General features: G+C 60.0%; 1 protein-coding gene across 7 annotated transcripts in view; it reads left to right on the top strand.

The window, feature by feature from the left end:
- IGSF9B (immunoglobulin superfamily member 9B) overlaps positions 1-13605 on the top strand; it is a 58309-nt gene that overhangs the window by 30169 nt on the left and 14535 nt on the right. For 3 of the 7 annotated variants that reach the window (XM_059676991.1, XM_059676992.1, XM_059676995.1), the window contains exons 14-18: positions 482-708; positions 1517-1601; positions 3450-3611; positions 3884-3929; positions 4522-6171. In XM_059676991.1, coding sequence (XP_059532974.1) covers positions 482-708; positions 1517-1601; positions 3450-3611; positions 3884-3929; positions 4522-6171 — 2170 coding nt within the window. Of the gene's footprint in view, positions 1-481; positions 709-1516; positions 1602-3449; positions 3612-3883; positions 3930-4521; positions 6172-6812; positions 6897-7648; positions 8599-13605 lie in introns of those variants that run through there. The other 4 variants (XR_009450155.1, XM_059676993.1, XR_009450156.1 and 1 more) reach the window with 4 other exon arrangements.

Here is a 13605-nt window from a genome sequence, read left to right as displayed (position 1 = left end):
TAAAAAAAGAAAAAAGAAAAAAAAGAGAAAGAAACACATCAATGAGAGAGAGAGAGACATCGATCGGCTGCCTCCTACACATCCCCTACTGAGGACTGAGCCCGCAACCCGGGCATGTGCCCTGACTGGGAATTGAACCAGTGACCTCTTGGTTCATGGGACGATGCTCAGTCCACTGAGCCGCACTGGGAGAGCCACACTGGCTGGGCCCATTTTGTTCCTTCTGTGGAACTGGGCTCCTCCTAGATGTTGGAAGTGCCCTGGACACAGGAGCCCAGGCGCTGGCCCACAACCACGCCGCCTTCCTGTGGGGTGGGATGGCTCTCTTCTGGGACACCCTGGCCCCTGAGATGATGCCTGCACGGGCGTGTGGCCTGTGACCATCGCCTCGGGGCCACGAGGGACACATGCTGAGCCAGAGATCGCGTGGACGGCGAGGCCATGGCGACCTCAGCACTGTCTCCCTTCTCTCCCGCCGCAGCATTCCCCATCACAACCCCAGAACCCCTGGTGCTGGTTACCCCACCGCGGTGCCTCACAGCCAATCGGACCCAGCAGGGTGTGCTGCTGTCCTGGCTCCCACCTGCCAACCACAGCTTCCCCATCGACCGCTACGTCATGGAGTTCCGTGTCGGAGAGCGCTGGGAGATGCTAGACGATGCCATCCCAGGCACCGATGGAGACTTCTTCGCCAAGGATCTGTCACAGGTGAGCATCGAGCTCCCGCTGCTGCTGCGTCCCAAATTCTGGGAGTGACAGGACTCCTGGAGTCCCTCCCTGGACGCGGATCTGTGAAGTCTGGCCACGGACTGATGGACCACACACCCTGTTCATGTCTCCCCCAGAGCTGCCCATGGTGACTGGGGTTCCCCAGACTCAGGACCAGCTCTCCCAGGGGCTGTGGGGGTTGTATCACTGAGGGGTTTCTCCAAGCGCAGACACACAAGCGAGGGCAGGGGACAGGGGGCAGGGCAGGCCCGGGCTGGGTCACCAGACACTGACCTGAGCTCCTTGCTGGGAGCCTAGCTACGATGGACAGGAGTTCCCAGGACTGTCTTTAGCTTCACCCTTTACCGGGTCATAGCCCGGGGCACACATTATCTTTTTGCAGCCAACCTCCTTTAGCCGGAGAGAGAAAGCCGCCTACTCCCTGGGAAAAGACAGTCTCGCCTACCTTCTGTCTCCCTTCCCTGGACACTCAGGGCTGGAATTGGCTTGTGGCTCCTGAGAGCCCCAGAATGCCTCTCTTTCCATCTTTCCTCTCCATGATCTCACTTGACATCAGCCGTGGTCAGAGTATTTACACCACAGCAATTGGCAAAGGCTACAAACCAGAACTTCTTTTTTTTTTCCCACTTGAGAGCGGGCTGTTACACGTTTCAGGACCACTGCTTTGGGTGCCGTGTTCCACGACACGTCCTGGCGGGGTCAATGGTGGTTCGGTTGGTGAAGGGTCAGTGGCAGGCCAGTGGCCGCTCAGGTCCCTGGCTGATGGGTGTTGTCCCTCTGGCTGTAGGACACCTGGTATGAGTTCCGGGTTTTGGCCGTCATGCAGGACCTGGTCAGCGAGCCCAGCAATATCGCCGGTGTCTCCAGCACAGGTACTTGGGGGTAGGGGTCCTTTTACAGCTGTGGGGACACAGCCCAGAGCCACAGGGAGTCAGGTCCACGCTCCTGCTTCTACTGCAGGTGGGGTTTTGCCATCTCGAGCTGTGCTGACCTCAGTGTCCGTGAGGAAGCCGCAGAGAGGAAGTTAGCAGATCTTCTCATACTGTTGTCAGAAAGAACTGGTTTAAGTTCTTTTTCTTTCTTTCTTTTTTTAATATATTTTTATTGATTTCAGAGAGGAAGGGAGAGGGAGCAAGAGATGGAAACATCAATGATGAGAGAGAATCACTGATCGGCTGCCTCCTGCACACCCCCTACTGGGGATCAAGCCCACAATCTGGACATGTGCCCTTGACCGGAATCGAACTCAGGACCCTTCAGTCCGCAGGCCGATGCTCTATCCACTGAGCCATACCGGCTGGGGCAGAGTTATTTTTCTATCAACTCCATTTCCTCCCGTGTGACCCTCTGTAATGGGGTGGGACCAGAGCACAGATAACATGTCGTCGAGCATCCACTGAGCGCCTGCTGTAAGACCGCTGTAGAATCATGGTGCTTTTATTGGGAAAACTGCCGTTGGGTGAAGGAGTTGCCCTTCACTCCTTCCTCTCCCTAGATTTATTTCAGGCTCAATAAGGCCCCCTCCCTGGCATTTCCTCAATTTCACTTTTTTTTTTCTTGCCTCTGGTCCCACATCTACACATCTTTCTCCAGCTACAGTGTCTGAACCCCGCAGGTCCCTGTCTCCCCGTGGAGCGGCTCCCTTGGTTCCCTAGACTCAGGACGAACTCTGGGGCAGTGGGGGGAGGTGCTTGTTTAGTGAGAAAGCAAGGGCACCATTTCCATGGGCACTGCTCCCCGGGGACCAGCTGGCAAGGAGCTGGGCCAGGCATGGGGGCAGGGGAGGGGACAGGGAAGGACAGAGGTGGCATGAGAGTGTCGGGTGGAGTGGCGGTGACTTCTGTGCTCTGTGGGGCTTTTTAAGTTTTTATTTTATTTAAAAAATGTTTATAATCTGACGAGTACATATATTTTTAATATATATATATATATATATATATATATATATATATATATATATATTTAAAATATATTTTTACTAGAGGCCCGGTGCACAAAATTTGTGCACAGGTACGGTCCCTAGGCCTGGCCTGTGATCAGGGCCATCATCTCCTGTTGTCCGCAGCCGGCCCCGCCTCCTGCTGCCACCCCACCCCCCCTAGTTCCCTGTTTGCCATCAGGTGATCGGTGCCTGATGGCCGGGGAAAGGGACCAAGAGGTGGTCAGTATGCCTCATAGTGACTGGTCCAGTGGTTGTTCTGGTTGTTCTGTCATTAGGGTCAATTTGCACATTACCCTTTTATTATATAGGATTGATTTCAGAGAGAGGAAGGGAGAGAGGGAGAGAGAGATAGAAACATCAATGATGAGAGAGAATCATTGATTGGCTGCCTCCCACACTGGGGACCGAGCCCACAACTCGGGCATGTGTCTTGACCAGGAATCGAACCATGACCGCCTGGCTCATAGGTCGACACTCAACCACTGAGCCACGCCGGCTGGGCATAAGCACTAGATTATTATATGATATTGAAATTGTCACCCCCACAGGGTAAGGTATTGATGCTCTTTCTTCTTTACCAGCTATGTGGTGGCTCCCTGGCTGTAATCCTCCCCCTCCCGTTCTCCCCTGCCAGGCAACCCTCCTCGGGGCTGGAGCCTGAGCCTGAGCTGTACCGTTGTCTGTGCTTAAGGCCGGGCCACCACATGGGGGCTGGGTGTCAGAGTGGGCGGGGCCTTGGGAAGAGGACGCCTCCCAGGACACCATGCCCTCCCCGCAGACATCTTCCCCCAGCCGGACCTGACGGACGACGGCCTGGCGCGGCCGGTCCTGGCTGGCATCGTAGCCACCATCTGCTTCCTGGCGGCTGCCATCCTCTTCAGCACCCTGGCCGCCTGCTTTGTCAACAAGCAGCGCAAGCGTAAGCTCAAGCGCAAAAAAGGTGGGTGCTGTCCCCACCCCCGGCTCTACCTGGCCCGGGTTAAGGAGAGACGGCCTGTGTGTAGGGTGGGGCCCCTTGAGAAGAGGGTAGAGTTGCCAGTGGGACTTGATTTGAAAGAAGGAGAAAGGACATGGGGACCGTGGGAGAGTCTGGAGAAGGCAAGCGCCTGGGGGTGGGGACGGGCTCCCTCATGGCTCAGCTCTGGGCCCTGTCGACGCTGGCGTGTGTTTTGGTGTCTCGGCCTCAGCAGGTCTCCCCCTCTCTCCTTCCAGACCCTCCGCTCTCCATCACCCACTGCAGGAAGAGCCTGGAGTCCCCGTAAGTGCCCCGGCCCGCCCCTGGGGGACACGCTGCTTGTGGTGTGCGGGTGGACGGTCAGGGTGGACGGTCAGGATGTGACAGTGGGCGGTCCGCCTCGCTCAGCCCGTCTTGGCTCTTCTCCGCTGGTTGGTCGCGCTGTTCCCCGCAGAAGGAGCAGTCGTGTAAATGACCCAGATTCGCCGAGAACCCATTTCTCTTTGGCTTCGAGTGTAGTTCTGTGATTTATTTTTCCGTCATCCTAACAGATTTGCCTTCTGAATATGTTTTGCGTTGTCATATTCTAATGAGCTCGCTTTCTGCGAGCAACCTGGGAGGGAGTGAAGTGGGAGGTGGGACTGGACAGAGCCCAGCAAACCGTGGGGCGGAGCGGAATAGAAGCAGAAATGCGGGTGCTCACTCAGAAAACACACCTAGACAAATGGAGAGCGTTGGCCCAAGGGTTTCACGCCAGACTGTGCAGTGACCTGCGGTCTTGTTCCCTAGTCCTGTCTTCCCTGTGACTGTGGTTGGCGTTGGCTCAGGGAACACAAAGGAGTAATGGCCCGCGTGTCCCCTGCCTCACCCTCCTGCTCTCCGCCTGTCCCCTCAGCCTGTCCTCGGGCAAGGTGAGCCCAGAGAGCATCCGGACGCTCCGGGCCCCCTCCGAGTCCTCCGACGACCAGAGCCAGCCCGCAGCCAAGAGAATGCTGAGCCCCAGCCGGGAGAAGGAGCTGTCCTTGTACAAGAAGACCAAGAGGGCCATCAGCAGCAAGAAGTACAGCGTGGCCAAGGCGGAGGCCGAGGCGGAGGCCACGACGCCCATCGAGCTCATCAGCAGAGGCCCCGACGGCCGCTTTGTGATGGGGCCCTCCGAGGTGGAGCCCGCGGTGAAGGGCAGGCGCATCGAGGGCTTTCCCTTTGCCGAGGAGACGGACATGTACCCCGAGTTCCGCCAGTCTGATGAGGAGAATGAGGACCCCCTGGTGCCCACCTCGGTGGCTGCCCTGAAGTCCCAGCTGACCCCTCTGTCGTCCAGCCAGGAGTCCTACCTGCCTCCACCAGCATACAGCCCCCGGTTCCAGCCCCGCGGGCTGGAGGGCCCCGGCGGCCTGGAGGGGCGGCTCCAGGCGACGGGCCAGGCCCGGCCGCCCGCCCCCCGGCCCTTCCACCACGGCCAGTACTACGGGTACCTGAGCAGCAGCAGCCCCGGGGAGGTGGAGCCGCCGCCGTTCTACATGCCAGAAGTGGGCAGCCCCCTGAGCTCGGTCATGTCCTCCCCGCCCCTGCACACGGAGGGGCCCTTCGGCCACCCCACCATCCCCGAGGAGAACGGAGAGAACGCGTCCAACAGCACGCTGCCCTTGACTCAGACCCCCACGGGCGGGCGCTCCCCGGAGCCCTGGGGCCGGCCGGAGTTCCCCTTCGGGGGCCTGGAAACCCCGGCCATGATGTTCCCCCACCAGCTGCACCCCTGTGATGTGGCCGAGAGTCTGCAGCCCAAGGCCTGCCTCCCCCGAGGACTGCCCCCCACCTCCCTCCAGGTGCCCTCGGCCTACCCGGGCATCCTGTCTCTGGAGGCGCCCAAGGGCTGGGCCGGCAAGTCGCCGGGCAGGGGCCCCGTCCCAGTGCCCCCCGCCGCCAAGTGGCAGGACAGACCCGTGCAGCCGCTGGTGAGCCAAGGGCAGCTAAGACATACCAGCCAAGGTATGGGCATCCCCGTGCTGCCTTACCCCGAGCCGGCCGAGCCGGGGGGACACGGTGGCCCCAGCACATTCGGCCTGGACACCCGGTGGTACCAGCCCCAGCCCCGGCCCCGGCCCAGCCCCCGGCAGGCCAGGCGCGCCGAGCCCAGTTTACATCAAGTGGTGCTACAGCCCTCCCGGCTCTCGCCTCTGACCCAAAGCCCCCTCAGCTCCCGCACCGGCTCCCCGGAGCTGGCCGCCCGGGCCCGGCCTCGCCCCGGCCTCCTGCAGCAGGCCGAGATGTCCGAGATCACCCTCCAGCCGCCGGCCGCCGTCAGCTTCTCCTGCAAGTCCACGCCGTCCACGGGCTCCCCGTCCCAGAGCAGCCGCAGCGGGAGCCCCAGCTACCGGCCCGCCGTGGGCTTCACCACGCTGGCCACGGGCTACCCCTCCCCTCCTCTGGGCCCCGCGGGGCCTGCGGACAACTTGGATGTGTTTGGACAGACGCCTTCCCCTCGAAGGATGGGGGAGGAGCTGCTCAGACCAGAGCCCCCCCCACCACAGTTACCTACTTCAGGGTGAGTGTGAGCTGCTTTCTCCCGCCCACCTGCACCTGGTCATTTTCCTGCCCCCCTCCCTCACTGCGCCCTCCACCCGTCCATCAACCAGAATGACAGGGCTTGTCTGGAATCGCTGCAGCCTCCCTGTGGGGGAGTTCTGGTCTTGGCATCAGCAGGGTGTGGTCAGTTGGGGTGGGGTGGGGCTTACCTGCCCAGGTACCCTGCCAGGAGCAGGAGGGATCTTCTCCATCCAGCCCAGGGCTCTCAGGAGTGGGCACACATGGGCCCGGGGAGGGGCGTGGCATGCCCCAGGGATGGTCACCCCAGTTCCTGGTGGAGTGGAGAGCTCACCAGGTCCCTGGGATCCTGGCTGTGGGGGCGGTGCCAGAGTTTGCACAGAGACCTCACATCCAGGCTCTTTGCTTCCCAGCCCCTCCTCCTTGCTTGGCAGGACCCTGAAGCCTGGCCTCCCTGGACCCCCAGGCCAGGGGCGCCCCTCTTCCCAACCCTGCCCTTAGTGGCCTAGTGAGCCCCGGGCCCCTCCCACGGCCTCTCCTGGGGGATTTGGGGGGCATATCCTGGAGGCTGGGGGCCAGATCTCAGGCTGTGAATCAGGGGCCTGGAACCACACACCCCACCCCAACCTGTGTGCCTCGCAGGAAGCTGCAGACAGACAGACAGACAGACAAGCTCCTGCGATCAGCCTGCCCGAGAGAGCACACTCTAAACAGCTGGTGTTCCAGGTACCAGTCAGCCTGGACGCCTGTCTGTGCCTTTCTCTGTCTTTCTCCTCCTCTTCCTCCTCCTTCTCCTCCTCCTCCTCCCTGTCCTTCCTCCTCAAGTCTGTCTTTCTGTCTCTTTCTTCCTTCTCCATCTTCTCTGGGTTGGCCCAACTTGCTCAGAAGAGCCTGCAATGTCTCGGTAGTACCCCTGGCCCCCCTCCCCTCCCCCCCCCGCCCCCTCCCTGCCTCCCTCTTTCTTTCTGGTTCCGTCCTTTGGTCTCTCTTAGTGTGGCCGCCTGTGCGGGGCGCCCAGCTCCAGAGGAGCTGGCCGGGTGGTAGGCAGGATGGGTGGCGGTCGAGGAGGAGCCCAGAGCCCTTCCCTTGCCCCACTCACTCCCACCCTGTCTGGTACCTGGAAGTGCAAGCCTCCCCTCCCACCCCACCTGCTCCTGGTGGGGGCGCAGGGCGTCCTGGGAGCGGAGGGGGGCTCCAGCCGGCGCCAGGCCAGGCGGCGCCCGTGGTTGCGTGGTGCCCGTGGTGTCTGCCGTAGATGCTGTGGGCGCAGCCGTGTCGTCCGCTCTGCAGCGCGCTCATCTGCTCTGTCCCATCGTTGGTCTGGCTCTCTGTCTCTCTCCTCTCCTTCCCTCGCCCCATTCTCTGGCCTCCTTGTTGGTTCTCTGGTCCCCGTGCTCCCCCCTCCTCCCCTCTGGGTGTGCGTGGGTGGTTGCCCCGCGGCCTGTGTTGATAACTGCTTTGTTTCTGATTGATCTCAGCTATCTGGGCAGTGTTGTCGAGACAAGCCTCTCCTCAGCTCAATAGGTAAGGGAGCTCCGCGGCCGGGGGGCGGGGGGCGGACAGGCGGACGGGGCTTCGGCAGGGCCATCGCTTCCTCTACAGGGGAATCCAGACCATGTCCCTTCACCCCCTCCGTGGGGGCGGCAGCCTCTGCTCCCTGAATCCCACGGCTTCTGGGTTCCCCCCATCACGCTGCTCCAACAGCCCCCCCAGGCCACGCTCGGGCACTGCCTCGCTGCAGCTTCTCGCCCCGCCCGCCCCACATGTCAAGCTCTCTCCCAGAGCCGCCCTGCAGTCTCCTTACTCAGACACCTTGCCATTCCGCTGCCCACACACCCAGAGCTGCCCCGGAGGTCCCTCGGGGCCCTGCATGCACCTGAGGGGCCCACAGTGCCTAAGACCTGCTTGGCCTCTCTGTACCCTTGACCATCTGTCTGGGGCCACACTGGTACCAGGAACACCCACCCTCTCTCTGCCCCGTTTTCCCAGCAGCCTCAGGTAGAGCACCCCTTCCCCCGGGGCCCCCAAACTCAGACCTTCTCTGGGGTGGCTGGCCCCTCGCTGTCTTCCTGGGGTCTTACGAATAGTTGGTCCCGTCAGGGAGCACAGGGCTGGGGTGCGGCCCAGCTCCTTCCCTTGGCCACCGACGGGGTCCTTCTTAGGACCAGGCCACCGGGGTCCTCTGAGGGCGGGGCTGGGAAACGTCCCCATGTCCATGCTCCTTGCGTTCTGCTGCTCGCCCTTGGCTGTTGCAAGGCTGGGCTGTGGACCTTGCCCTTAGGGTCACATGGCTCTCGGGGTCCCTGTGGCAACCACTCCTGACCCTTGAGTCGCAGCTGCAGGGAGTCCAGGGGAGCTCGGAAGAGGCGAGGACAGGTTTCCCAGGCAGGGGGTTGAGGTGGCAGGAGACACACACACTCGCCCGGGATGGGGGCCTGCACTCCTCCTCGCTGACCCCCCCCCCCCCCCCGGGATGGCTCCTTCCGGGGGGGAGGGGGTGTGTCTTAGGAACATGCAGAGGGGTATCGAGTCTCTTAAAAAGGCTGTTAGGGTTACGCGAGGCTCGCTCTCGGGGTAACTAGGGAGACGCTTCTTTTTGCCATGGACGGGAGTGCGTAGGCCCCTCTGGCGCCCCGGCTTCCGCAGGTGGAAGCTGTGCCTCCCATTGCCACCTGAGAGATCCCGGGGGGGCTGGCCATGCTAACTGGGGACTATACAACGTTTGCAGTCGTCAGAAAGGCGTCCCGTGGTGAGGATGCTGAGCCATTTCTTTACAACCTGCAGCTAAAAAAGTGCCAGCAGCCAAGAGGCTCTAGAACAGTGTGTGGCGTGTGGCCGGCTGGGGCCCCACTTCGGCCCCCGTGCGTACTGGGAGGACGTGCAGGGTCAGGCGGTCTTTTTGAGCTCCCCTGCCCTAGGGCCTCTGTGGCCTGAGGGGGGACGCTCAGAGTGGCAGTGACTGGGCTGTCCTCCATCTCCCGCTCTCCCTCCCTGCGGCCCAGTGATGGCCCCGTGGCCAACCACCCCCCCTCCCCAGGGGTCACAGCTCCAGGACCAGCTCTCACCCCACTCCTGGAAAGTGCTGGACCCCATTCTCATTGCTTCTGCCCCTCCCCTCCCCCAGCTGTTGGGGGCCCTGCGCCCCCATGCTTCCCTCCGTGTCAGATCTGAGAGAGCTGAACTAGTCTAGCTCACTGCCCAGCAAACCTAGCAACCAGGGGCCACACAAGAGAGCATGGCTCCCTGGAGCCTGGCCCGCACCCCCTCCCAGGGGAGTCAGACCTCCCACAGCCTCGGAGTTAGACCTTGACGGTGCTGGGCTGCAGGTGCTGGGCTGCGGGAGCCGCCACGCCGCCTGCTTGCTGCGGGCTTCCTGGGTGCGGTCGCTGCGGGCCATTGGGAGGCACAGGCTCCTCCTCAGACGCTGTCCTCATGCTGCGCCTTTGCATGTGTCCACTCGGTCTTGCTTGGAGATGTGACACGTCTTGTCTACGTCCGTTCTCGCTGTTTCCTCCAGTCGCTTCCCTGTTCCTTCTCCCCACACCTGCAGGTGTCTCCCACCTCCCCTCCTCCTCTCCCCTCTCCCTTTTCCTCCTCTTCCCAACCCCCTCTCAACACGGGGTGTCTGTGGACTATTCTTCTGTGAATGGCTGGGAGACTGAGGGGTTTTCTCAGCTCCCTGCTGGGGACCAGTCGTCGCACCCCTATCCTCAGATCTCCCTCTGATCCCCTTTCCCGTTAATATTGACTTTGGCCTCCATTGCACATGCAGGTGGGTCTGGGAGCGTGGAGGGGGTCCCCTTTTCCTAGGGGAGCCCTGGGAAGGCGCTCCCATTTGGAACAAGCTTCTGATTTGGGAGGCCAAGCACTTGGCGGGTGCCCCGATCCCTCTAGAAACGGACCATCTGTGGGCAGAGAGCGGAGCAGCTGCCAGCCAGGCGCCTGGCTTTCTGCTTCGTACCAGTACGTGGATCATAGTCCTGCCTTTTCCTTGGCTACACCGTGTACGTGTGTGGATTCCCTCAGCCCGCCAACCGCAGGGTCTAACCAGACACGCCGAGCCCGCTCTCGGGCAGTTAGGAAGGAGGAGGCAAGTGCTCGTTAAATTGTGCGTCTGGCTGGTGACTGGAGGGGTCGCTGAGAATGGTGTCTTCAGGGTCCGCTCTGTGGGCATGAAGGGCAGGAAATATCCTTAATGGATTTGGATTTTGGCGTTCCTGTCCTGTGTCTGCCTACATTTGAACCAGGAGGTCTTTTTCTCCACTCCTCTGGGCCAGCATAGAGCTAAGCAGCTAAGGGAAGCTTAGCTAAATGGTCATGATTTGGATTTTGTATGGATTTTATGGAGAGAGAGAGAGAGAGAGAGAGAGAGAGAGAGAGAGAGAGAGAGAGAGAGAGATATCTCAAGTCATTTCCAGGCAATTTTGGGTAGTTCTGACCTGCAGAGAAATGCTACTGGCAGTGTCTGGGGCAGGCGACACGGCAGATCCAGGAAAATCCCTGAGCCCGAGGCCTTCGCCGTTCAGTAACGCTCTGACTCCTTGGGAGACGGAGCACCCAGAGTTGCGGGTTCCTGGACGCTTGAGCAGAAGGGACTGGTCAGGAAGGAAACTGGGAGCTCAGCTTCCCAGAGAGCCCAGGGCTGGATTCCATCCTGTTAGGGAACCTGCAAGCCAACCTCAGGTGCACTCGCCACCTTTATAGATGGAGTTGCTGAACCCAAGCTTCCTGTGTCCAAGAGACACCAGCGCCCTGGGCCTCATGACCTGGAAGTGCCCCAGGTGAGCTTGACCTTGACGGGGACATGGTCACCCTCCTAGAAAAGGGAGGCGATTTGATTCCAAAGGGCTTGGCAGGTGGCAGACGAAGCTGGTTGGAGCACATGTCACATATCTTTTCTGTGTAATTCGCTAAAAATAAAGACCCGTTTTGCCCTCCTCTCACCCTCCCTCCCTACTGTCCCGCTAGACTCTTGGTTGTGGGTTTTTTCTGCCTCGGAGAGTATCTTGGTGCCTCCAGGAGCCTTCTCCTGTCGTGGTTCTGCATTTGAGGGCTGAGCTCAAAGGGGGAACAGGTGACCAGCCGGTGTCCTGGCAGGGCCCAAGCTTGGCTGTTTCCCAAGAGAAAATGAGCTTATCCTCCTCAGCGGAACAGGATTGTTTGGGAGTTTTTGCCCGGAGCAGCCAGCGTTGCCCCACCCCAGGGTGTGTCTCAGCCCGACTCTGCCCCCACCGCTGAGACTGTCAGTGATGACCCCAGCGAGTTCCTTCTGGCCGGCTGATTTCTCAAATGACACGTGGAAGCAGGACTTTTCTTTGCGGGTGACTTCTCTACCCGCTTTAGTAGGAAGAGTTTGGAAAAATAGGGCCGCCTGGTGTTGAGAATCTTGGCTCTATCAAATACTGTCGTCACTGGGTAATTGGACCAGCTACCTGGCCTCACACCTCAGTTTCTCCCTCTGAAAAATGGGGCCACTCTGTAGTGTTTACCCCGAAGGGTTGTTGTAAGGATGAAAGAACATTGCTGTAGAGAACGTAGGTTACTGCCAGGCCTGGTAAGTGGTAAATGGATGCTATGTGATAAAACACGGGAATAGTGACAACTTGTGCATTGTAATAATGAAAACACCCCTGGAGGTGTCACTTGGCTTGGAGAATCCTTAGACTTTGTAGAGTCTCTCGAGCCCTGACGGTGATGTTTCCTGGGCCCACTTGCTACGCAGACCACGCATCACTCACTGCGGGGTCCCTCCCAGGAGGCTGGCTGGGCCCTGGAGACGGGCAAACCGCACAGCAGGTGTATACCTGTGAGTTTCCTTCCACGCAGACACCTTAGTCAAGACTGAGAAGGGTTGAGGACACCCCACCAGCATTGGAGCGTCCTGCCCCTCCTGCCGTAGCCATCTCCACCCTGTGCCCGCCTCCCCCTTCCCTTCCAGCTGCTGCCGTGAGGATCTCTGTGGGTAGACTGCGGAGCTGGGGAAGGAGGAAGGAATGGGGGATTGGCGGGTTGGGTGTTTGGGGTGGGAGACCTGCCTTCTCATGGTGAGTTGGACCGAGTGCCTTTGTGCGCGTGGAGGGCGGGGCTCCTGAGCCCCGTGCTGTCAGGGGCCATGGAAGACCAAGACGTCGCCTCCAGACCTGAACTTTGGAGGCGCTTCTTGATACTTTATTTACTGAAGGGCGATGGAGGGATGCCATCCACCCACGAAGAGGAAGGTTGCTTCACTGCCAATTCTTGCAGGAAACCCCAGAGGCCAGAGGCGTGTCTACATTTGTTCGTCTGTAAGTTTCTTCTCCTGCCTTCCCACAAAGACAATCCCGTGTTGGGGCCGCACAGCTGCGATCGTCCCGTCCCTTCTCATGTTTTAAAAATGCCTCGAACTGCTTGCTCACCGCTGAGGACTTCTTTCCCCGTCACAGGGTGTCTGTCCTACTCCTTCTCATCAGGATTTACCGCAGACCCATTGCGATGGAGCTGGAAGGGGGAGATGAGGGGGCTGAGGCAAGAGTGCAGTTCCCCGTGGCCCTGGGAGGTCTCGGCCTCCCCGATCGACCGACTGACCGCGTGCGGATGCCGGCTCTGGTGGGAAAGAGAGTGACTTTGTCCCTCAGGCTCCACGTTTGGCTCACATTGTGAAGAAACGCCATTGATAATGCATCTTCTAGATTTTCTTCTTTTACGGCTCTTAAAACATTCTCTCCAGGGTGCACAGATGGTCACAGACAGTCGTCCTTCAGCTCTTTTCGGTCCCCTCTGTCACCTGGGCTGCACGGGCTTCTCTTAAATCATCGACTTTGTTCTAATCATGCGTTTGGTCTGCCAGGCGCATGGCACTATCCACTCGGCTGGGGGAGAGAGAGAGGCCACGAGGCATGGTCTCCTCACCCAACAACCTCTGTTTCTCCGTTGAATCTTAAAATAGAGAGATTCATGGGATTCTTGCTACCGTTGTCATGGGCTTTGCAAGGCTGCGGATTTGGACTCTCTTACCATCGCAATCTACTTCTCCCTCTCGTTTATTCTCTTACATGACTGAGCCCAGCCCACGGAGGGCCAGGGAGGCGTCGAGTATCGGTGCTGTTAGCTGCGGGGTTCTCCCCAAGTCTCGTGCGTGGAGAGCAGGAGCCTGGCGGCGGGTTTCTTGTTTGGCGCTGGCCTTCTCTTCTCTGGAGGAGGACAGTGGGTGGGAGGTGGGGTTGCCCACCTCCCGCTTTAATCTGCACTTTCACTTTTTTCTTAAAGGTCTTGATGGTGATGACTTCTCAGAACTTCAGACGCCGAAGTGGCTTCCTGCTCCGAACCTCACTCCTCCGGCTTGAATTCTGTGTGATGGGCTCCCTACTAAAGTCTCTCTCTCTTTCCTAGGTCTTCTGATTGCTCGGCAGTCCCGCCCACCCGAGGTGGGCACCCCCGAAGCTGCAGGTCTCACTGG

The sequence above is a fragment of the Myotis daubentonii genome, chromosome 19 (assembly GCF_963259705.1).
Source record: "Myotis daubentonii chromosome 19, mMyoDau2.1, whole genome shotgun sequence".
Classification (NCBI taxonomy): Eukaryota; Metazoa; Chordata; class Mammalia; order Chiroptera; family Vespertilionidae; genus Myotis; species Myotis daubentonii.
The sequence above is the reverse complement of the archived record's forward strand: the minus strand, read 5'-3'. Positions and strand labels throughout refer to the sequence as shown.